This window comes from Narcine bancroftii, chromosome 3 (genome assembly GCF_036971445.1).
Source record: "Narcine bancroftii isolate sNarBan1 chromosome 3, sNarBan1.hap1, whole genome shotgun sequence".
NCBI classification, from domain to species: Eukaryota; Metazoa; Chordata; class Chondrichthyes; order Torpediniformes; family Narcinidae; genus Narcine; species Narcine bancroftii.
This window is the reverse complement of record NC_091471.1, coordinates 131322308-131347419: the sequence shown is the minus strand read 5'-3', so window position 1 is coordinate 131347419 and position 25112 is coordinate 131322308. Positions and strand designations below refer to the sequence as shown.

General features: G+C 40.0%; 2 protein-coding genes and 1 long non-coding RNA gene across 4 annotated transcripts in view; 2 read left to right on the top strand and 1 right to left on the bottom strand.

The window, feature by feature from the left end:
• Positions 1-11671, top strand: part of med28 (mediator complex subunit 28) — a 24747-nt gene extending 13076 nt beyond the window's left edge. Inside the window, exons 3-4 of the mRNA XM_069925116.1 lie at positions 9868-9980; positions 10910-11671. Coding sequence (XP_069781217.1) covers positions 9868-9980; positions 10910-11107 — 311 coding nt within the window. The 3' untranslated portion in view covers positions 11108-11671. The remainder of the gene's footprint in view (positions 1-9867; positions 9981-10909) is intronic.
• Positions 9188-25062, bottom strand: LOC138757558 (uncharacterized). The gene is made up of 2 exons (XR_011353697.1): positions 24633-25062; positions 9188-9355 (listed from the first exon to the last, which is right to left on the bottom strand). It is a non-coding gene; the product is annotated as an uncharacterized lncRNA (long non-coding RNA).
• haspin (histone H3 associated protein kinase) overlaps positions 24790-25112 on the top strand; it is a 74660-nt gene continuing 74337 nt past the window's right edge. For both annotated transcript variants that reach the window (XM_069925113.1, XM_069925112.1), the window contains exon 1: positions 24790-25112. In XM_069925113.1, coding sequence (XP_069781214.1) covers positions 24799-25112 — 314 coding nt within the window. In that variant the 5' untranslated portion in view covers positions 24790-24798.

The following is a 25112-nucleotide window of genomic DNA, read 5'->3' as shown; positions in this document are numbered from 1 at the left end:
GTGTCTAAGCTGTTGCTTGTATTTCGAGCTGAAGTCTTGCATTAAATACAAAGCTCTTTCTCTGTTATGTAGAATTCTGGCAGAAACCTTTTCCCAAATTTGCTTTCGATGTTATAGAGACAAGATTGTTATGACAATCATCTCAATTAAATTATAGTGTAAAAAAATAATGCAGAAGCTAACGTAATTTTTCTTAATTATTAATCTTGCTAAGGTATTAATGTTAGTAATGGCCTTATGTTGACAAAGAGAGGTGGGAAGGAAAACATTTTCCACATTTGGTATCATTGTGACGGTTTATATTTTGTATATATGATTATGATTTTTAAAAGAGTGGTTTTTTTTGGGGGGGTGTTTAGGGTAGGTCACCACAAAAAGAGAAACACTTCACAAAAGAGATCTCATTTAAAATGCAAGAGCTATGCATAAGGAGAGATGTCAAGTCCACAGTGACTTTACAGAAACTTTGAAGAATGCCTATGGAGACTTCACAAGCAGGTGTTAATTGGACTGATGCTGTGGAGTAAATGGATTATTGTTTTGAAAGCAACAGACTCAAGAATCTGATTCCAGGAGGAGTCACATGATGGCGTAGTGGCCGGTCTGCAAAACCAGCCCTCTGCAGGAAAATAGGAAAAAAAGTTAGGAAAAAGCAAAGCATAACAAAAATAAAATATAAATAGAAGATAAAGATACAGAGAAGAGAAAGAAGATGGCTTCCAAGAAGGAGAAAGTAAAAACAACTGGAAAAAAAGTAGAAAAGTCGCCGGAGAAGAAAGAAGAAGGCCTTACCTGCAAGAAGGAACAGGGTGTTGTAGTGGCGAGGAGCGCCCGACCCTCGAGGTCGTGCCTGCTTTGTGGAGTCGGAGCCAAACAAAAGTGCGCAGTCCGCAATCAAAGGAAAAAGAAGACACCGGCGGGAGGGGGGCTCAGCAGAAGAGCGGGCTGCCACAGAGTGAACAGCTGAGGGACGCCCGACACCAGGGCGCTCAGCTGGAGGACAAGGAAGGCAGTGGAAGAGGGAGCTATGAAACAGGCGTGGGAGATAGACAGAGGGATGACCGACAAGAAGATCAACGTCAGGAAGCAAAACAAATGAGCAGCCCAGGAGGGGAGGACCAGCAAGAAGAGGCCCATCAAAGGGATACAAGCAGCTCATCAGGAAAAACAGAAGAGACACAGACACAAAGAGAAGAAGAAGACACAAATACAGGTACAGACACAGAAGAATAGGAAGAAAAAGACCAAGATCTTCACAGAGAAATAAAAGGTAAAACTGATGGACAAAGAGAAATAAAAGGTAAAACTGATGAACAGAATATAGATAGATTTTTGAAGAACAAAAGAATGGTTATCATTAGAATTTAATCCAATTAAAAGGAAAATGAAAAGAACAGAAGATAAAATGCAAAGGTTAGAACTGGTAATGACAGAAATAGGGAAAAGAGTAGAGAATGTGGAAGAGCAGGAAATGGAAGTAAATGACTTAAGAGAAAAATTGGAAGAAAGTGACAAAAAAATTAAAGAGACACAAGAGCTGTTATCTCAGAAAATTGATGGGTTGGAAAATTATAGTAGGCGAAACAACATAAAAATAGTGGGCTTGAAGGAGGGTGAAGAAGGCACAGACATGAAGGAATTTATAAAAGGATGGATCCCGAAGGTCCTGGGAACAACAGAAATGCAGGAAGAAATGGAAATAGAAAGGGCACACAGAGCATTAGCTCCGAAATCACAGGCACATCAAAAACCAAGATCCATCTTAGTAAAATTTTTGATATATACGACAAGAGAAAACATACTGGAACGGGCAAGGAATAAAGTTAGAGAAGATAATAAACCATTGGAATACAAGGGACAAAAAATATTTTTTTACCCAGACATAAGTTTTGAACTCTTAAAGAGGAGGAAGGAGTTTAATACAGCGAAATCGATTTTATGGAAAAAAAGTTACAAATTCATGTTAAGACATCTAGCCGTGCTTAAAATATTTATACCTGGGTAGCAAAACAGACTGTTCTCAGATCCAGAGAAAGTGCAAGAATTCACAGATCGTTTGCAGGACAGGAGAAGAGATGAAGAGATGTAACAAGAATGAAGAACGGTGATAAAGTATATATAAAGATGTAAAAACAATGTATATGTAAAGAGCTAAAGAGGGAAAAGAGAAGGGAAGGAAGGGAATAAGGGGGGAAAAAGAAGAGAGAGCTTTGTTATATGTATTTTTTTTAAAAAAAAGTGTTTTTTGGAGAGGGCTGGGTAGAGGGGGGATAACCGTCACTGCAAAATCAGTTGACACTGCGAACAAGATCACAATCCAAATGAAAAGGGGAGTTGTGGTTGGCGGCAAGGGATATGGGGCAACTCAGAGAGGGGGGGAACTTTTGGGGTTAAGGTACTAGTGGATGTGGGAACTGCGGGGGTACTTTATGTCTTAAATGTGTTGTCGTACATTAAGTGTAATAAGAGAAAACTAAGATGAAAATGGGGAAAAGGGGGATGAAGGTGGCGAAGAGGTGTATGCAAGATATAAGATGGCCATGTTGAACTATATGACTATAAACATTAATGGAATACATAACCAGATTAAAAGGAAGAGGCTACTAAATTTATTGAAGAAGGAAAAAATAGATACAGCATTTGTGCAGGAAACGCATCTAACTGAAGTGGAACATCACAAACTAAAGAGAGACTGGGTAGCACATGTAACGGCAGCATCCTATAATTCAAAAGCTAGAACTGTAGCCATACTAGTTAACAAAAATGTACCAATTAAAATAGAGGAGGAAATAATAGATCCGGCAGGGTGGTATCCAAAGATAAAGTGTCAGATATACTCAGAATTTTGGAATTTGCTCAATATATATACGCCTAACATAGAGGATCAAAAGTTTATGCAGGATATTTTTTTGAAGATTGCAGACACACAAGGAAATATATTGATAGGAGGGGATTTTAACCTTAATTTGTACTCAATGTTGAATAAAACTGGACAAAAGACAAGTAAAAAGAATAAAGTAGCCAAATTTATGGTTAAATCAATGCAGGAAATGGAATTTATGGATATATGGAGGAGGCAACACCCAAGAGAGAAGGAATTTTCATATTATTCGAGTAGGCACAAAACTTACTCAAGGACTGATATGTTTTTGTTGTCGGCCCATATTCAAGGGAGAGTTACGAAAACTGAATATAAAGCTAGACTACTGTCAGATCATTCACCCCTATTATTAGCAATAGAACTGGAGGACATCCCACCAAGAACATATAGATGGAGGTTAAACTCCATGTTACTTAAAAGACAGGAATTTAGGGAGTTTATTGAACGCCAAATTAAAACATATTTTGAAATAAACACAGGATCAGTGAAAGACAAATTTATATTATGGGACGCAATGAAAGCCTTCACTAGAGAGCAGATAATAAGTTAAGTGACTAAGATGAAAAAGGATTACAATCGGGAAATAGAGCAGTTGGAAAGGGAGATAGTAAGTACAGAAAAGGAATTAGTAAAAAGGATGATATAACGAAAAGGAGAGAATTGGCGGACAAAAAAATTGAAAACGAAACATTACAAACATACAAGGTGGAGAAGAACATAATGAAAACAAAAGTATTACAAACTGGGAGAAAAAACATATAAAATATTAGCCTGGCAACTTAAAACAGAACAAGCTAAAAGAACAATACTGGCATCAAGGAAAAAGGACAAACAAATTACATATAACCCAACAGAGATTAATGAAAATTTTAAGGAATTTTATGAACAATTATATCAAACTGAGAACGAGGGGAAAGATGATAAAATAGAGGAATTTTTATCTAAAATTGAACTGCCGAAATTGCAAGAAGAGGAACAAAACAAACTGATAAAACCATTTGAAATAGAGGAAGTACAGGATATTGTAAAAATGCTACCGGACATAAAACACCAGGAGAGGATCGATTTGCAATAGAATTTTATAAAACATTTAAAGAATTATTAATTCCTCCTCTCCTTGAAGTAATGAACCAGATTGAAGAAACACAAAACTTGCCAGATTCATGTAAGACATCAATAATTATAGTAATACCAAAGACGGGAAGGATCCATTAGCACCAGCATCATATAGACCAATATCTCTACTTAACTCAGACTATAAGATAATAGCAAAATTATTAGCAAACAGATTGGCCAATCATGTACCAAAAATAGTAAAACAAGATCAAACTGGAATTATTAAGAAAAGACAAACAGCGGACAATGTCTGTAAACTTATTAATCTAATCCACGCAGTTCAAGGAAATAAGAAATCAATAGTGGCTGTTCCTCTAGATGCAGAAAAAGCCTTTGACAGAATAGAGTGGAACTACTTATTTAAAGTATTACAGAAGTTCAATCTACCAGAAAAATATATAAATTAGATTAAAGCATTGTATAATGGACCATTGGCGAAGGTAGCAGTAAATGGATATGTATTGAGTCACTTTAAATTAAGTAAGTCAACTAGACAGGGATGTCCACTATCCCCCTCATTGTTTGCCTTAGCAATAGAACCTTTGGCAGAACTGATAAGAATAGAAAGTAAAATAAAGGGGATAAAAATAAAGGAGAATGAGTATAAAATCAGCTTATTTGCAGATGACATCATAGTATACCTAACAGAACCAGAGGTATCAGTAAATGAATTACATAAGAAATTGAAGGAATATGGAGAAATATTGGGGTACAAACTGAACGCAAATAAAAGTGAAGTGATGCCAATGAGTAACGCAGACTATACAGAATTTAATCACCATTTAAATGGCAAGCACAAGCAATCCGATACCTAGGGATCAGGTTAGATAATAACTTAAGCCACTTATTCAAACCAAATTATCAGCCACTAATAAAGAAATTGCAGGAAGAGTTAGAACATTGGAAAGAATTACCGCTAACGTTGATAGGGAGGGTAAACTGCATTAAAATGAACGAGTTCTCAAGGATACAATACTTATTTCAAACCAATTCCTTTAACAGAAAAATTCTTTAATAATAAAGAAATTCTTGTGGAAAGGGAGGAAACCAAGGGTACCGTTAGATAAATTAGGTATAATCAAGGTGGTTTGCAGTTACCAAATTTTGGAAATTATTATAGAGCCGCACAATTTATCAGATTTTTGCCAGACTGGACTAAGATAGAACTAGATAAAATAGGGGAGAAGGTACCGGAACATATACTTAATAAGTGGGATGAAAAGCTGGTGCAATTTAAAAGCTCACCAGTACTGCATCATTTACTTAATACATGGAAGAAGATCCACTTAGAAAGGAAAAAAAAACAAATGATCAAATATCAAAATTATTGTTGACGCAAAATCTTTTACAATAGATTGCCATTCCTTTAGAGAATGGGACAGAAAAGGAATCAAAAGAATAGAAAATTGCATTTTGGGAAATAATTTATTAACATTTGAACAGTTGAAGTACAAATATGGAATAACTCATGGTACAATGTTTGCATATCATCAACTTAAAGCCTACTTAAAGGATAAATTGGGAAACAGACAGATTACCAGAAGGAAGCAACTTTGAATATGTGATTACAGACAATGATAATTAAAAGATTTATAACCAACATGTACATTAAGTTGCAAGATAAGGAGAATGATGAAATGAACTATAAACCTAAGCTGAAGTGGGAAAAGGATTTAAACATAAAGATAAAAAATGAAGTATGGGAAAAGTTATGTTCTGGAACTATGAAGAATACAATAAACACAAGGTTACACATGATACAGTATAATTGGTTACACAGGGTATATATTACTCCTCAAAAATTAAAAAAATGGGATTCAACATTATCGGATTAATGTTTTCACTGTAAGAAGGAAATGGGAACAACATTACATGAAACTTGCGCATACACAAAAGTGAATACGTTTTGGGAAGAACTAAATCAGATACTAAATAAAATTACAAAAAATAACATACCAAAAAAATCAGAGATATTTCTTTTAAGCAACATTAGTAGTAGAGAATTAGGCCTCAAATTGGATAAAGTGCAAAAAAAATTCATTATGATAGCCTTAGCGATAGCAAAAAAAGTATAATGTCAACTTGGAAAATGGAAGAGAGCATGAGTATACAGCAATGGTACATGGAAATGAATAAGTGTATTCCATTGGAAAAAATAACATAATTTAAAAAAATATAGTCACAATGTTTGAACAAATTTGGGAACCATACATGGAACATATCAGAGAAAGCTTGCCTACCACCTCCATTCCCTAAAATGAGAATGAAAATGATAAGAAGAAAAAAATGACTAGATTCAGTGTGTAATAAATAGATGATGCATTTTTCCTGTTTATTTTCATTTGTATGAAGATATTTTATGGTTTTATTATATTGTATATGTTGAATATTTATGGATTTTGGAGGGGGGTAGATAGAGGGGAGAGAGGGAAAGGTGAAAAAAAGGGAGAACAGATCACTATGTAAATTTAATGAGAAATGTTTGTCCATATTTTGGTTGATATGGTTCATAGTATGAAAAATAAAAAAATTATATACATTAAAAAAAAAGAATCTGATTCCAGTGCTGCAAATCTGTCTGTCACAGTTTGCTGTTCTAAGAAGGTCATGTGGTTTTACAACAGAGAGAGAGAAAAGACCAAACAGGCTTTCTCTGAGAGAGCGAGAGAGTGCAAATTCAATTGGAGTTCTTCAGTGGCTTTTAGACGCTGCAGTATGACAATTTGGCAGCTGTTGAAAATCACATTTTGGAAGGCAGGATGTGAGTTCTGAATTCAGCCTGGTGAAAACCCTTGTGGTCCTTACAAGAGGAAATAGCTGTTTTGAGGGTTTCACCTGAAATAAAGGAAACAAGAGCAACTCTGTGGTGACCTGGAATAAGAGGTTATCATTTGGAAAACCCATGATGGGGCAAGTTTCTTTGGCAAGACACTGAAGTACTGATTGTGGGAAATTAGTTTGTGTGTGTCCAACGAGCAACAAATCTTTCTGAAACCAACTTGAACATTCCTGAGCAGTAACCATTTACCTTTTCACTAGAGCCTGGTGAAAATTCATAAATGTTAAATTCTGTGCACAGTCTAAGAATTGCCTGATACCGGTAAACTTGGAGGAGTGAGATTGGACTGTGAATCAAAGAACTTTCTTGAACACTTAGAATTAGAATGGGGTTAAATTAAGTTAATATTAATAAGTTAAGGTTTGATCCTGTTTTCATGTTTAAAGAAAATTAAAAGTGAGTTTTGTATAACCATTTGTCTTGGTGAATTTTTATTGCTGCTGGGTTTTGGGGTTCTCTGGTCCTTAACAACATAAAGACAACAAAATTGAAAATGAACCTTTATTATAACTGTCTTCTGGTTAATTGGAGGTAAAAGTAATCTTTACTAATTGAATACAACCTAATTTTTATTCTGCTGAAGACAAATTACAACATTTTGGACAAATTGACCTGGATATTGCTGGACCTGGTTTACTACTTATTATACAGATAGACAAATTAGGAGCAAGAATTGGCCATTTAGCCCTTCAAGTTTGTCATGATACAAGATCATAGTGAATCAATACTTCTACTCTGCATTTCTCTCTGTATGTCATAACCTTTTACCCCATTGCAAACCAAATATCTTTCTTCAAGTGCCTTCAAAGAGCAGTGGAAGAAAAGTTTGAGATGGTCTTCTGAAAAACCAAAAATAATACTTCATTGCTGTTTTTAAATGTTAATAGCTTACTTTTAAACAGTGATCCTTAATTTCAACTCTCCAACAAACTGAAGCATCAAGTTACAAGGGGCTGCAGATGATGGTATGTAGAGCAAAAGAAATCCAAACTACTGGAGGAACTAATAAGCAAGACAGGCTGCATCCGATAAGGAAAACAGACAGTTGATATTTCAATCTGAAACCCTGCTTAAGGACTAAGAGAGAACATGGGCAGCATTAAATAGCACAGGGGGAGGGGTGAACAGATGATGTAGACCAAATAGGGGTGAGGAATGATGGACAGATGGAGCCAGGTGAGGGAGCAGGAGGGATGGACTTGGGAGACAGGAGATTTTGTACACATCCATCCTGTAACAACACCTCTGGATCTTGTTTCAGTCAAATTTCCTTCATTCTTTGAAAGCTCAGCTTCAGGCTAAACTGTCCAATTTTTCCTTATAAAACAACCCTGGTCCTTCCTGGTATTAGTCTAGAAAACCCCTGAATTACTTCCAATTAATTTACATCCTTAAATAAAGAGACTATGGCCACACACAGTACTCCTGATTTGATCTTGCCTTTGCCCGACATATGAAGCAAAATCCCTTTGCATTCAATTTCCCTTGCAATAAATAATGACATTTTGTTAGCTTTCCTAATTATTTTCTGTTCCTGCAAACTAACCTTTTGGGAATTGTGCTCAAGGGCACCCAGATTCATCTGCATCTTAGATTATTCTCATCATTTGGATAATATGTTTTTCTATTCTTGTACCAAAATGCACAATTTCACATTTTACCACATTGGAACCCATTTGCTTATTCTTTTTCCACTCACTAATCCTCTTCCTTTTTTTGCCCTCCTTACAACTTGCTTTTCTACTTTATCAGTAAATTTAGCAACCGATTTATATAAATTTTAAAAAGTTAAGGCCCCAGAGATCCCATGTTCTTGGTCACTTGGTACAGATGCATAAGTAGAACCTAACCCAACTTTGGTAAGGCTTGGTGGAATTGGAGTCCCAGGGATAGAACTATTTGTTCCATAAGTGGTAGCAAAGAAATGAACAGCTTTTAAATGCACAACTTTCTGTAATGTTTAAAAAAAAAAGTAATGTAAATAATTTAAAAAGGAAGGCATTAAATTTATAAAAGTAATTAAAAGCAAAGAAAATCACTTCCACGTCTCTAAAACAGGAAAAAAAAATCCCTTGATTTTCCTCATTGAGCAGGTTGAGGTAATTGAGCAATTACCTGCTCAGCTGAAAATTGCCTCCAATCTTGCATGAAGTCTGTTGGTGAAGTCCAGTCATGTGTCCTCACAAAAATCTTGAGACATTAACCCTGGGTACTGAGTTTGTTGCAAATGGCTGTATTGATTTTATGTTTTGCACAAAGTTTTTTTATAAGATTAATGCAAGTAGTTTTTAAATTTCTTTGGATGTTTGCCTGTAGCCAGGAAGGCTTGTTCCATTTATAGAATTTAAGCATTTTTGCAATTCTCAGAAAAAAAGGTGTTCTTGTTGTAATTTATTTCTTAAAATAATAGTGTTTGCCACATTAGGTGTAAGGTGACACAGATTTATCCTGCGCTCTCTGTTCTTCCAGTGTCTGCATGAGTTTCCTCTGGCGCTCTGGTTTCCTCCACCCTTCAAAACCTGTAGGGGATATAGGTTAATTGGGTATACTTGGGAGGCACGGTCTTGAAGGCTGAAAGAGCCTGTTAAAATGCTGTATGTCTAAATTAAAATTAAATTAATATATAATAGTTAAACAGACACAGTCATGGCACTCAAGGAAAAGTTTTAGCGAGAGAATTCAAATACATTAAAGTTCTGAATTTGATTTTTCAGGTGGATTAACTATTGATTATTTAGAATTGTATCTCCAACATTCACTTATTACATCAGTGGAATGACAGTTTGATTATGAAACCTAAAGACAAGGATTATCATTCCAAAATCTAAATGAGCTTATTTCTTTTCATTTTAAGCCAAGAAAGCTTCTTACACATTTGTCACAAGAACATCTTTCAAATTAATTTCTTGTATATAATGACCCTTTCTTCCTTTTCATTCTTTGAGTTCAGCAGTCACTGCATCTTCATTGTTTCATGCTTCTAAATAACATTCCACTTTAAGAATAAATGTGTTGATTTATTATGCCACAGGTGTTGAACAATGCATCCAAAAGTTTTTGGACGTCGCCAGGCAAACAGAGTGTTTCTTTCTTCAGAAGAGACTGCAACTTGCTGTACAAAAACCTGAACAAGTCTTAAAGGAGGTAGAAAGCTTATTTTCAAACATTTTATGTTTATTTTGTCTCTTTGATGGAAAAGCAATTGAATAATTTGCATTACTAACTAAAATAAAGCTGAGTAAAGTTGGTAGGTTTATGGGTCTAAGATGATGGAAGGAGTTTGGGTTTTCTTATTAAGCTTTGAAATTGTTTATGAAGTTAGATTGTGCATTTTACATTTAAAGAATAATTACTGTTTATGCTTTTATTTTAACATGAAAGTATGGAGCCCATTGAATTCTTGATCAAAGTATTTGGAATTTTGTATAACTGCTTGCTGCAGACAGTCAAAACCCAAAAGATGAATTGTGTTTGACTGCTATCTCAATTTTCACAATTGTGATGTGATACAATTAGCTTTAATGTTGTTAAACTTGTTATTTCAGGAAGCAAAGAGGAGATTTTGGGGGGTGGGGGGAAGATAGTGCAAAACAAAAATAGATTAGCTCGTGCCAAATTCCTATTGTCATCCAGGCTTAGAAATGTATATTGATGATATCAGCAAGGATTCCAATAACTGAAATCTTCACAGTAGATAATGGTAAAGGCAGTTATTACAGGGAGAGGAATGATTGATTTTGTATTCTCTCTTGAATTTGATGTCAACTGCCTTAAAGAAAACTGAGGAAGCTGACCTATCAATCTGAAAGAATGCAAGTGATTTGTCAGCACAAAGTAAACAAATCAAGTGAACAGCAAAACTGTGACAAATATGTCAGGAGACTGAACCTTAAAGGAATATTCTTTTTTGTTCATAAAAGGCTAGAATCTGACTATGTTCCAATGCTTTCCACTACTCATCTGTTTTAAAAACATTAATAAACTCCTACTCTTCCTAAATTGTACTCTTTCAGGGCTTAAACATTAAAGTATTATTTTTGGAAATGTTCTTTAAAAATATCTACATTTTGTAGGATGTTTCAGAATTGAAAAATGAACTGCAGAGAAAAGAAGTCTTGATCCAGAAACATCTAAGCAAGCTCCGACACTGGCAACAAGTTCTGGAAGATATTAATGTTCAGCCCCAAAAGTCAGCAGATCTCGCTCAAGGGCCATTAGCCTATCTTGAACAAGCATCTGCAAATATCCCAGCTCCACTAAAACAAACGTGAAATTTGTTCATACCAGCAAGCCATCTGGAAGTATCATATGATTTGTCCAATGTTCCTCTTTCCCCCTGTAGTCCATTTCCCTCAAGAGTTCCAAGTGATCCCTGAATGAAGGTGGTGACGTGTAAATACATAGTGATTAAATCACTTTGAAATTGGTTTTTTTTTACTTCAAGGAATAAATGCTTGTTGCTATAATTGTAAGAACAAGGTTGTAATTATACTATGGATGCATTTAACATATAACCATATAACAATTACAGTACGGAAACAGGTCATATCGGCCCTTCTAGTCCACACCGATTTAAGTGAACTCCACAAATCCCACAGAATGTGGGAATAAGCTATTTCCCAGCCTGGCTCTAATGATTTTGATGCTCCCTTGAAGACTTCCTTTGTTCATTATGCTTTTCTTTGAAGTGTGATAGAATGCCAGCGGAAACATCTAATGCACAAGACCAACAATGTTAATGAAATGTCATTTCATCATCCACAATGTACGAAAATGAATTGGTAACAATCTGAAGCTGAGTACATAATCGTTAAAATAAAATGTATAAATAATAATTCTGTAGAAGTTATTGTTGAAGGATTTTGAGGCATTTCCACAATTTTCATAGGAATGATTGGTTTGCAATTATTTATTAGATACATTTTGTATATAGCAAATGTTCAGAGTCTTGAGTTCCACTGCACAGAAACAGGCCCTTTGGCCCAACCATGTCAACCAAGCTAGTCCCATTTCCCTGTATTTGGGTCATTTACTACTCAATCTTTCTCATCCTTGTACCTGTCTAAATGTCTTTTGAACAAAACAATTATCCCTTGTTTCATCACTTTCTCTGGCAGCTTCTTTCATGTACCTACTTATCTCCATCTGAAGAAGGTACCCCTCAGGTCCCTTTAAAATTTTACCCCTAACACATGACTTCTGCTAATGCACTACAAAATGTGGAAGTCTGGGATTTGAATGTTGTAGAACCTGGTTGATGGGCTGGAATAGGATAAAGTGAAAATAATTAAGCAGTGGGATTGGTTTGTGAACTGGCATAGACTCAATGGACCAAAAGAGCTTCCTTTGTCATTAGGAAATATGTGGGATGGAACTCAATGACTGAACCTCCAAAGCCATCAGTGATAAAGAAATGCAAAGATGTGCCACCCTTTGAAGTGAAGCAGTTTCAATCCTAAACTGCCTACTGCTTATTTTGATTCTATTAACTCTGGTAATAGACTTCTTAGCCAGGGAAACTTCTTCATTGCATTCAAATTGTTATCTTACACTTTCCAAAATTGTAAAACTAACATGAAAAGATTCAATCATGAGTTGTGTTTACAAACACACTCTCTAAGCTTGAACTGAACTCAAGAATTGCATAGATTTAGAGTGAGGGTTATTTAACCTTTGGCAAGGTTATTTAAAATGGGAGGTGTGTGTAATATTTCCATTTTAATGATCAAAGACCATAATAATGGCAACAAAGACAAAAGAGTTTGAACTTTTGTATGAAGGCCAGACATGAACATTGTTACGAGCCCAATGGACCCCAAAACCCAGCAGCAATAGACATTCACCAAGACAAGTGGTTTTTAAAACAAAAGTTATTTTTAATCAACATTAAACATGAAAACAGAATCAAACTTTAACTTATCCCTATACTTAACTAACCCAAATTAACCCCCTTCTAATTCTAAGTGCACGTGTATGTAATGTGTGTGTAAATTTAAGAAAAGTTCTTTGGTTCACAGTTGAATCTCATTTCTCCTTCTTCCAAGTTCTCTAGATGCAGGCAATTCTTAAACTGTGCACAGAATTTAATATGTATGAAGTTCACCAGGCTTTGGTGCTCGAAAAGTAAATGTTTACCACTCAGAGAGGATCTTGTAGGGTTTGCAGAGAGAGATTTGTTGTTCCAGGATTTCCACAACTGAGGTATCTCCATTAGTCACCTCAAGGTCTCACTGATGAAATTTGCCCCATCAGGGTTATCCAGATGGTAACCTCCTTCTTTAGGCTACCACAGAGTTCTGTTCTGTTCCTCTTATTCCAAGAGAAACATCAGACACTTCCATCCACTGCTTTGGAACTTTTTTTCCAACTGGCTTGCACTATTCAGCTCCTTTAATGTCACACACACTAGCTGGGATACCTTGTCATCTCTCTCTCTCTCTCTCTCTCTCTCTTTCTCTCTCTCTCACAAGAGTTCTTCTCCTTGGTCAAGATGTTATCTTCATTAAACAGAACCTAGGAGTGACCTTTCTATGAGCACTTTGCAGAAAGGTACTTGCAGCCAGTTTGTCTCCAGTCCATTCATTTTATAATGTCATTTCAATTAGCACCTACTTGTGAAATGTGCATCACATTCTCCAGAGATCCTGCAATATTACTAAATATGAATTCTTCAGTCTTTCAAATAAGATTATTTTAAAATGTGTGTATGTATGTAACCCACTAATCTTACCAAAATCCTCCCAATATTATGATTCGTTACATCATGGATTATAGCTGATCTATTCATGTTTCATCAGACTGCTGTCAGTGCCAATGGTGAGTATGGAGAAGTTTTCAATGAGTGCATGGAGGATTCTTTAAAGGCATATGATGTGTATCAATAAATGGAAGGAAATTTCTATTACCACAGAATGAGTTAAGTCCAATGTTTTTGCACACAAGGGTACACCAGAGGAAATAGTCTCAACAGACCAGTTTTTTTTTATTATTTTCCTCAAAATCTTGAAATTCTGTCACACCCTTGCATCACCCCACATCCAATGAAGTGGTTACATTTTCAGTCAGAATGCCTTAAATCCTCGGGACTCTCATCTGTTAGCATGAACCATAATTTGGCAAATTTTCTGTTGAGAATAGAATTCAAATACTGTGAGGTATATAGAAAATAAAGTATTTGGTATAACCTTTTCTACTGACTAGAAATGTATCATAAGTGCAAAAAAATGAGATTTCAAGTGTTCACTCAAACAACTCTGCTAGATCCTCCCCGCCTATTATCCGCCCATAACTCTTCAACCCTCTCCTATCCATGTATATATCCAGCCTCCACTTAAATGAAAGAATTGACTCTGCCTCAACTATTTCCTCCAGAAGATTATTCCATTCAGCCACCACTCTCTGAAGAAGCATCCTCTAATGTTTCTCCTAAAATTTTGCCTCCTTACCCTCAACTTGTGTCCTCTTCTTTCAACCTCCCCTGCTCTGAGGGGGAATAGTCTACTTGCATCTAGTCTATCTATTTCCTTCATAATTTTAAACACCTCTATCAAATCCCCTCTCAACAGTCTACGTTCCAAGGAATAAAGTCCTAACCTTTTCAATCTTTCTCTGTACTCTAGGTATTTTAAGCCAGAAAACATCCTGATAAATCTTCTCTGCACCCTCTCCACCTTATCTATATCCTTCCTATAATTTGGAGACCATAACTGAACACAATACTCCAAACCTGGCCTCACCAACGCCTTAAACAGTTGCAGCATCACTTCCTAGCTCCTATACTTCTATGCTCTGATTTATGAAAACTAGCATACCAAATACCTTCTTAACCACCCTATCAACATGGGAATCCACCTTCAAGGAACGCTTCACCATAACTCCAAGATCTCTTTGTTCTTGTGCATTCCCCAATGTCCTACCCTTTACTACATATGTCCTATTTTGATTATTTTTACCGAAATGAAGCACCTTACACTTCTCTACATTAAATTCCATCTGCCATCTTTCAGCCCAACTCTCGAGACAAACCAAATCCCTCTGTAATCCTTTAAAATCTTCCTCGCTATCCACCACTCCCCCTATTTTCGTATCGTCTGCGTATTTACTTACCCAGATCATTAATAAGGTGAACAACAGGGGACTGAGCACCGATCCTTGAGGCACACCGCTCGTCATAGGCTTCCATCCTGACAGACAGCTGTCCGCTATGACCCTCTGCTGTCTATCCTCCAGCCACCTCTGAACCCATCTTACTATTTCTTTATTAATCCTTAGTGACTGAACCTTCCTTACTAACCTTTTATGTGGAACCTTATCAAAAGCTTTGCTAAAATCCAGATAGACTACATCAACTGCCCTATTTTCATTCCACCTTTCTTGTCACTTCGAAAAATTCAACAAGGTTCGTCAAACACGACTTTCTCTTCACAAACCCATTCTGGGTGCTCCTGATCAATCCCTGTTTATCCAGATATTTATACACACCATCTCTAAGAATATCCTCCCTAACTTTCCCTACCACCGAAGTAAAGCTTACAAGCCTATAATTACTTGGCTGACACCTCATGCCTTTTTTAAACAACGGAACTACATTAGCAACCCTCCTCCAGTGATCGTTGAAAAATCACCCTCTGCTATTTGCTCCCTTACCTCCCTTAACGTCCTGGGGAGAATCCCATCAGGAGCAGGAGACTTAGCCACTTTTACTAACCCTAGAAGCTCCAAAACCCTCTCTCTAATCCCTATCTTTTCCATAACTAAGCCATTTGCCTCACTTATATCACATAGTCCAATGTCCTTTTCCTTCGTGAACACAGATGAGAAAAAAATCATTTAATATCTCTCCCATCTGATATGGTTCTCACACAGTTCACCGCTCTCATTTCCCAGCGGTCCTATTCTATCCTTAACCCTCCTTTTAGTATTCACATATCTGTAAAAACCCTTAGGATTCACTTTTATCTTATCAGCTATTGACACCTCATTCCTTCTTTTTGTCTTTCTAATTTCCTCAAGGTTTTTTCTGCAATCTATGTAATAATCACACATCTTATCCATTTTTTGCTTCTTAAATTTAATATCTGCCCCCCTCTTATCCCGAACCAACTTTCTTATTTTTCCAGAAAACCATGGTTCCCTTAGGCTTTTGGCCTTGCCTTTCGATCTGACTGGCACGTAAAGATCCTGTACTCTCAATATCTCTTCTTTAAATACCCTCCAAATCTCCTCTACATCCTTTCCAGAAAAATGATCAGCCCATATAATTTTCTGCAAATCCCTTCTCATTTCTTCAAATCTAGCCTTCCCGCACTCGAAGACCTTTAACTTTGGATCTGACCTATCCCTTTCCATATTTAAGTTGAAGCTAATGGACCCACTAGATCCAAAGTTCTCACCAACACACAATTCCGTAACCTGCCCTATTCCGTTCCCTAACAATAGATCTAACACTGCCTCCCCTCTAGCAGGCACCTCAACATACTGCTGTAAAAAGTAATCCTGAACACATTGAACAAAGACTAAGCCATCCTGCCCTCTCACTGATTGTGTTTCCCAATCAATGTTAGGAAAATTGAAATCCCCAAATATCACAACCCTATTTCTACTACACAACTCAGCTATTTCCCTGCATATTTGCTCTTCCAGTTCCCTATCCTCTTTTGGCGGCCTGTAATATGCTGCTATATTTGTAGCCTCACCTTTCTTATTTTTTTTAGTTCAACCCACAGAGCCTCGCACGATGAGACCTCCAGTCTATCTTGCCTCAGCACTGACAAGCAATGCCACACCTCCTCCTCGTACCTCGCCAATTCTGTCCTGGAATATTTAGCTGCCAGTCACAACCTTCCTTCAACCATATCTCACAAATTGTTATCACATCATAATGTCAATCCACACCATTAGTACATCCACCTTGTTTACCACACTCCTTGCATGAAATAAATGCATCTCAAGAGATCTTCCACATTTAACTTTCTGCCTCTCACCTTCTCTACATTTGTTATGATGGTGACTATTTATTACCTGCTGCTGTTCCACCTCCAGATTGTGTGAAAAAGCCTTTTTTCTTTGCCTAAAGACTCTGTTCTTGTTATCCTCCCTGGCGTGAACCTTGTCCCCAACCTTACTAGTTTTAAACCCTAGCAAGCGCTCCTGCCAGGAGACTGGTACCTCCGGAATTTTTTTTATGGTTGATTTCTAGGACTAGTTGTTACAATCCCTGTTTCAGTATTTGTTAGATTGATCCTCATAGAAGTAGTGCAGTTGTTGGCTGCCTCAATTACAATAATGGAGGATGAACTCAAGGGAATATTATCTGGCATCAGACACATCTTCAGTTGTATTCCCTGGTATCATTGAGTGTTTTGACCTTTTAAACACATAGACACCTTTGCCAAGGCAGGTCCACCACAGGCTGATCAGACCTAGGTGTATGACCCAATTCTGTTTCTCCTTGTGGTCATTTCAAGTTCAGATAGGATCCCTCCTTTTCACCTAGAGCCAGTGACTGCTTGTTTCAGCTGAGTTAGAGAGGGATTTAATTGCCTTTCTAAGGGCCTGCCCTCTGATTCCTACTTCCCTCAGAAGCTTAGCAACAAATGCTCAACAACAGAATTTAACCAGGTGCATCCCCCTAGCTTTCCAGCCTTGCGCTTCTGCGGCAAGGTTAGTATAGTGTAGTATCTTCTGTTCTTCTGCCTCATCCATGGTACCCTATCAAGGAACCATCAGCTCAATAATGAAGACAATCTGCTGAGAGCTGGACCAGAGTCCTAGATCTGGTCTCCAGTTGGTGCTGGCAATTTGTGGTGCAAGATGAGTCACTGGCCGAGGTCTACAAGCAATTTCCAGTCTCTGATTGTGTTTAGTTGGCCTATGTTTTGTATTGGGTCCTTTGACTTATTCCTTCATGCATGAAAGATATTAAACCTGGGAGGGTGTCTGGGTTCTGGGTGTTTGACCGCAAGGGTATTCAAAGTTCTCTTTAAATTCAACTGTTAGGCATCTCAACACTTGATTTTATCGCCAGGTATATTGGCATTGAGTGAGACTGACTCTGCACCCAACCAAATTGCGCTTGAGGGTAGCATGAACTGTGCCGAGGGAACATGCTGGGTTCTTTCCCAACTGCAGATTTAGGTTTGTGGGAGAGGGCAGGACATCATGTGGTAGTGATATGCCATACAAAATGAAGGGCGAGACCAGGTAGATGAAAAGATGATATTTTTCCTGTTTCAGAGCCCAGAACAAGGAACCATGGTCTCAGAGTTGATAAGTTGTGACTGAAATTAGAAGAAATTACCTCACTCAGAGGCTGATGAATCTTCAGACTTCTCGACCCAAGAGGGCTGTTGAGGTCCAGACAACAAGTTGATTCAAAATAAAGAGTGGCTTTTTAGATTTAGAGGAATCTTGAATCAGAATTTATAGTTATGAACATATCACAAATGTTGTTTTATGGTAGTATTACAGGTGCAAAATTTCTATAAATTACATAGATTAAAAAGAAAAGTGAAGTAGTGTCTGTGGTTAATTGTCCATTCAGAAATCTGATAGCAGAGGGAAAGAAGCTGTTTTTCTACCTTTAGGTGTTCATCTTTGGGATCTTGTTCTTCCTTCCTCATGGTAGCAGTGTGAAGAGGGCATGCCTGGGTGCTGAAGGTCCTTGAAGTTAGAGGCTGCTTGCTTGACATATCACCTCTTGTCGGTATCCTTAATTGAGTAGACTAATGCCCATGATAGTATTGGCTGAGTTCATAACTCGCTGTAGCCTTCTCCTGTCCTATGCATTGGCACCTCCATCCCTGATGGAGATGCAGCCAGTCAGAATGCTCTTTATGGTACACCTGTGGACATTTGCAAGAGTATTTGGTGACATACCAAATCTCCTCAAACTCCTCATGAAGTATAGCTTGCTGGCAAGCCATCTTCGTAATTGCATCGACATGGAGGCCCCAGGACAGATCTTCAGAAATGTTGACACCCAGGAATTTGATCTTTAATCCTTTCCTCTGCTGACCCCTCGATGAGGACTGGTCTGTTCTCTTAATTTCCCCAAATCAATTCCTTGGTTTTGCTAATATTGAGTGCAAGGTTGTTGTGACACTACTCAACCAGCTGATCTATCTCACTCCTGTACGCTTTCTTATTGCTGTCTGTGATTCTGCCGACAACCGTGGTGTTGAAGGGAAATTTACAGATGGCATTTGAATTGTGCCCACCCACACAGTCATGGGTGTTGAGCAAGTTGAGCAGTGGGCTAAGCATGCATCCTTGAGGTGTTGTCTGTGAGGAGGAGCCATTGTTTCTGATTCCAACTACTGTGGATCCAGTTGCAGAGGGACATGCAGAGGCCCAGGTGTTGAAGCTTGCTGACCAGTTTTGAGGAAATGGTGTAAACCTGAGCTGTAGTCAGTGAAATGCAGCCTGATGTAAGTTTTGCTGTTATCCAGGTGATCCAGGGCTGGTGAGATTGCGTTTGTTGTGGAACAAGTATGGTCGTAGGCGAATTGCAGTGGGTCCAGATCTTGGGTACCAGTTAATTCTGGGCATGACTAATCTCTCAAAGCTTTTAATCACAGGAGATGCGAGTGTCATTGAGGCAACTCGCTCTTCTTGGGAAATGGTATGCTAGTGCCACGAGGCACAAGATGGTATGCCCTTTTGAAGCAGGTGGGAACCTCTGACTACAGCAATAAGAGATTGAAAATGCCTGAACACTCCAGCTAGTTGGTGAGCACAGACTTTAAGTACTTGGCCTGACACTTTGAGGGTTCATCCTCTTGAAAGATGTTCTGGCATTGGCCTCAGAGACAGATATCACAGGGTCGTCAGCGTCTGCAGAGATACTCATTGGTCCCATAGAATTCTTTTCAAGGTGAGCACAAAAGGTGTTCAGCTCATCAGGTAGTGAAGCATAACAGCGATTTATGATGATAGGCTTTGCCTTGTAGGATGTAATAGCCTGCAAGCCCTGCCATAGCTGCCGAGTATCTGACTTTTTCTAGCTTCCCTCATAATTCTCTTTGCTGTTAAGATAGCCTTCTGAAGGTCGTAACTGGATTTCTTGTAGAGATCTGTATCACTGGTCTTCTATGCCATTGACCTCACCCTCAGTAGGCTGTGAATCCTTTGATGCACTATGGCCTTTGGTTAAGGTACTGATGATATAGACGTGGGCACACACTCATCCAGGTCTTGATGAAGTCGGTGACAGCTATGGTATATTCATTCAAGTTTGAAGATGAGTCCTTGAATGTGGTCCAGTCCACCGATTCAAAGCAGTCCTGGAGGCGCTACTCTTCTTCCCTTGAATATACATCCAATGTCTTCACTATCCCCAGTCTGCTGTACACTGGGCATAGAAGTAGAGCCAGGTGATCAGATTTGCTGAAGTGTGTGCATGGAATATGTAGGCATTTTTGATGGTGGTGTCACAGTGGTCTTCTGATTGGGCAGGTAAAATGCTGGTGATAGTTTATCAGACTTCAGGTTGGCCTGGTTGGAGTTCCCTATGATGATTGGGAAGAAATCATGGTGTGCTGTCTTGTGGCTACTGATTTGAGTGCTAAGCCCTCCAGTGCCAGTCTAATGTTAGAAGTAAATCACAAAAATCTGTAGATACAGTGGTTGAAGTAAAAGCACAAAATGCTGGAGAAGCTCAGCAGGTCAACCAGTCCTTTATGTAGCAAAGGTAAAGACACATAACTAATGTTTCAGGCTTGAGCTCTTCATCAAAGTATGAGAAAATGTCCACAGGCATCTGAACAAAAGAGTATGGGGGGGGAGGAGGGGAAGAGGGGTGTGGGAAAGGCAGGGGATGATAGGTGAAGAAAGGAGGGAGGGACAGCAGCAATGAGGAGGCGGAGGGATGGCTGGGTGGGTGGAAGAACTGGAAAGAAAAAAGGGGAGGGGAAAGAAAAGGTGAACAGGTTTAGCAGTAAGCAGTAAAGTCAATGTTAATGCCATCTGGCTGGAGGGTGCCCAGATGGAAAATAAGGTATTGTTCCTCCAATTTGTGAGTGGTTTGGGTGAGATAGAACACAAGACCATGGAGAGACATGTGAGCACAGGAGTGTGACTCGGAATTGAAATGGTTGGCAACTGGGAAGCCGCTGCTGTTGTGAACGAGAGGAGGTGCTCAACGAAGCGATCTGCCAATCTGCAACTGGTCTCTCCGATGTAGAGAATGCCATAAAGGGAGCACTGGGTGCAGTAAATATGTCCTCTGGATGTACGTGAACTGTTACTTCACTGGAAAGGCTTGTTTGGGGCCCTGGACCACAGTGAGAGAGGAGGTGTGGGAATAAGTATTGCATCTCCTGTGGGCACAGGGGAAGGTCCTGGGGGTGCGAAAGGTGGGGAGGGATTAGTGCACAAGGGAAACACAGAGGGAGTGGTCCCTACGGAAGGCTGAGAGGCGAGGAGAAGGAAAAATATGTCCTGTAGGGATAATACAGAGGCTGGTGGGGAGGTAGGTGAGGATGAGGGGGATTCTATGTTTATTGTGTCTGCGGTCAGAGAGGGCTAGGGCAGATGAGCTGGAAATGGAGGAGATGCGGGTGAGGGTTGAGTTAATAGTGGTGGAGGGGATGTTTTGTTTGTGGAAGAAAACACATTTCAGAGGCCCTGGACTGGAAGACCTCATCTTGGGAACAGATGAGGCGGAGACGGAGAAATTGAGATAAGGGGATAGAATCCTTGCAGGGGACAGGGTGTGAGGAAGTGTAGTCCGGGTAGTTGTGGAAGTTGGTGGTTTAATGATAAATGTCAATGGAAAGCTTGTCTCCTGAGACGGAGGCAGATCTAGGAAGGGGAGAATGGCATTGGAGATGGACCAGGTGAGTTTGAAATCTGGGCGGAAGTTCGCTGCCAAGTGAATTAAGTTGATAAGCTCATCAGGGTGCATGAAGTAGCCCTTATGAAGTTGTCGATATACCGGAGGGAGAGTTGTGGGGGGGAGGGGGGGGGCGGAGGCTTGCCTGTATACATTGCTCTACAAAGTCCACAAACAGGCAGGTGTAGCTGGAACCCATGAGGGTACCCATGGCTACTCCTTTGATTTGGAGGAAGTGGGATAAGCTAAAGAAGTAATTTAGAGTGAGGACAAGTTCTGCCAGATGGAGGAGGGTGGTGGTAGAGGGTAACTGATTGAGTCTTTGGTCCAGGAAGAAGCAAAGTGTTTTCAGATCTGTGTGGGGGGGGGATAGAGGTATAATGGGATTGGACATCCATCACGAAGCTGAGGCAGTCTAGTTTGGGGAATCTGAAGACAGTGAGGAGCTGGAGAGTGTGTGAGGTGTGGTAGATGTAGGTTGGGAGGGATTGAACTAGGGGAGAAAAGATAGTCAAGGTAAGATGAAGCTAGTTTGGTGGGGCAAGAGCAGGAAGAAACAATGGGTCTGCCGAGATGTTTGGGTTTGTATATCTTGAGATGAAGGTAGAAACAGGCAGTGCGGAGGTGGGAGAGAATGAGGATGGTGGCCGTGGAGGGGAGGTGACCAGAGGTGATGAGGTTTGAGATGGTGTTGGAGACAGTGGCTTGAAGGGAGGGGTAGAAAGGAGGAGGTGTCTGAGAGCTGTCAACTGGCCTTGGCAAAGTAGAGGTCAATGCGCCAGACCACAACTGCACCACCCTTGTCTGTGGGTTTGATGGTGAGGTTATGATTGTTGCGGAGAGTGGAGGGCAGAGCGTTCTGAAGAGGTGAGGTTGGAATACGAGAGGGAGTGGGAAATTTGAGAAGTTTTATATCTCGGTGGTATTTGGAAATAAATAGGTGCAGAGTGGGCAGCTGGCCAGGACGAGGTGTCCAGGAGGAGGAAGAAGGCTTGAAGCAGGATCAAAGGTTTTGGGTGCATAGGGGTGGGAGGGTGGGGTAAAGAGTCACGGTGATAGAAGTGAGCCTGGACGCAGAGGCAATGGAAGAATTCAGTATCACAGTGTGCACAGAACCCGTTGAGGTGTGGGCAGAGGGAGATAAAGGTGAAGCCTTTACTGAGGATTGAGCGCTCCATCTCAGAGAGGGAAGGTCAGAGGGGATAGTAAACACCAAGCAGGGGTTAGAGTAGGATTGGTTTTGTGGAGGGTGTTGTGGAGAGGGGCAAGAGGAGGGTTGGGGAGGTCCGAGGGTGGAGATGGAAGGTGGGGTGGTTGGAGGAGGGTAGGGAGTAAGCAGAAAGATGGGGGTGAAATAGATGCGGTCTGAGGGTTGGGAAGAAGAGGAGATGGGGATGGAGTAGGGAGATATGTAGGAGGATAGGGAAGGAGTAGTGAGTGGGATAAGTAAGTGGGATCCAGCAGTGTGGTCAGGATTCCAGTAGCAGTCTGTGTTGGGAGTGAATCTGCAAGGGAGGCTGCGGAATCAGGTGTAATCTGTGCTGGGAGTTGGAAGCTCTGGGAGTAGGGGATTGGGGCCAGGGTAGGAATGGCCAGCTGTTGTGTCAGGAGTACCATTGCGTCAGCAGCCGGGGCCTGGGTTGGGTGGGTGGCTGTGGTGTGAGGTGTACCGTCAAGTCTGCGGCTAGGGCCTGGGTCTAATGTTAACCTGGAGTGGAATGTCCATAGTCAGCCCTTTTATACAGAGATTGGCATGTGAATGGCCTGTGTTTAAAGCCAGGTTGGGTTGTCCACATTGAACTAAGAAAAGCTGGGTCTCTGTGACCTTCTACATAGGGACCTAGCATCTTGGTGCAAAAGGAGGTGGGGCCTGCAGCATAACAATGTTGGTATCCCAGGAAGGCGGGTAAGCCTTTTACACGGGAGCTGACGTTAAAAGCATTAGCTCTGATATTAACTACCTTAGCAGGTAAGTACTGGGATGAAAATGACCCCTAAACCATGTTCGTCATGTTCACACAGGTAACTGAAGTAAAAAGGTGATTAATTACCTTCTTTCAAGGGCAGTGTAAAAAGGTTTAGTGACTAAGATGATGGTGGAGAACTCCCTCAGCTGCTAGAATGGACAATTGATTACCAGATGTTCAACGTTGGGTGAACAGGACTGGAACCTAATCGCCACGTTTGTGCACATTATGAACTGATGAAGATGCAAGCTCTGCTGCCTCTTCCTTCACCTGTCGCCAGTATCTGGTCCTCGTGGTGGAGGGTGAAACTTTGAAGCTACAGTGCTGTGTCTGGAATGCTCTCATTCAGCCATATCTCAATGAGGTGTATCACCCAGCAACCCTTGGTGTCACTCTGCTTCTGTAATCTAGCTCTGGGTTCATCCAGTTTATTTTCTAAAGATTGTACATTGGTCAGGATTGGAGGGAGCAGAGGCCCCAGAAAGAGGTGTCTTAGTTTAACCTGTAGCTCCCCTCTGTGTCTGCATGGTCAGGCCTTTTTTAAATGGACCATGTTTGAAGCGCCCATGGTCTGCTGTAGTCGCTCGGACTTCCAACGTACTTAATACAGATAAGGAAGAGAAGTGGCTTTGAGGTAAAAGATCAATAATGGCCAGCTGAAAATTGGAGCAAGTATGAAATGCTGAAATTCTACCATTTATATCATATGTTCTCATGGACCATTTGTAAAAAGCAAGAAAGTGGAGGAAATAAAAGTGTTGTGGCTAAAGTTGATTATGTTTTTTGACTAGTAACTCGTATAAATAATTGTGAAGATGCGATCAATCCTTCCCACATTATCCTGGGGATTTAAATTCAACAAATTGAATGAAGATTAAAGATTCATTCATCGTCATGTAATAAAAACATTGTCAGATTACACGAAATTGCTTTTGTCTGCCTGAAGTCCCTCTTGCAGTCTGAGCAAGAAAGATTGTTGTTGCATCATTGCCACACCTGAGGATGGGGACATCACCAGTGTGGGCCTGTTCAAGCCCAATGATCCGGTGGCGCTCCCTCTAGCGGCCGCAAGGATCGTACCTCGAGCGCCGAGCTTCGTTGAAATACTCCTAATCACGTGGCTTCCGAGGTCCAATGAGAGAGCCACCGGTTACCCAATCGGATGAGGACAAATTCAAATCGCAGGGCGGCAAGTGGATTGGCTGCTCGCCCTCTATTCTCCGCCTATGGTCGTAGCAACGGTGCGGCCTGTTCGTCCGTCCGCGGTAGCGGGATGATGAGGAAGCAGTACCGGAATGACCGAATGGCCTTGGTGCGGACGTATGGGAAATACGGCAGTCGGATGGTGAAGGGACAGAAGTGGCTGAGTCCAGACGTGGGCCGGAAGCATCTCTTCTCGTCGTCCGACTCTGCCAACGCCTCGCTGTCCTCGAGTAAGGACATCAGTGACGAGTCCTTCGTCATCGGCCGCAAAAG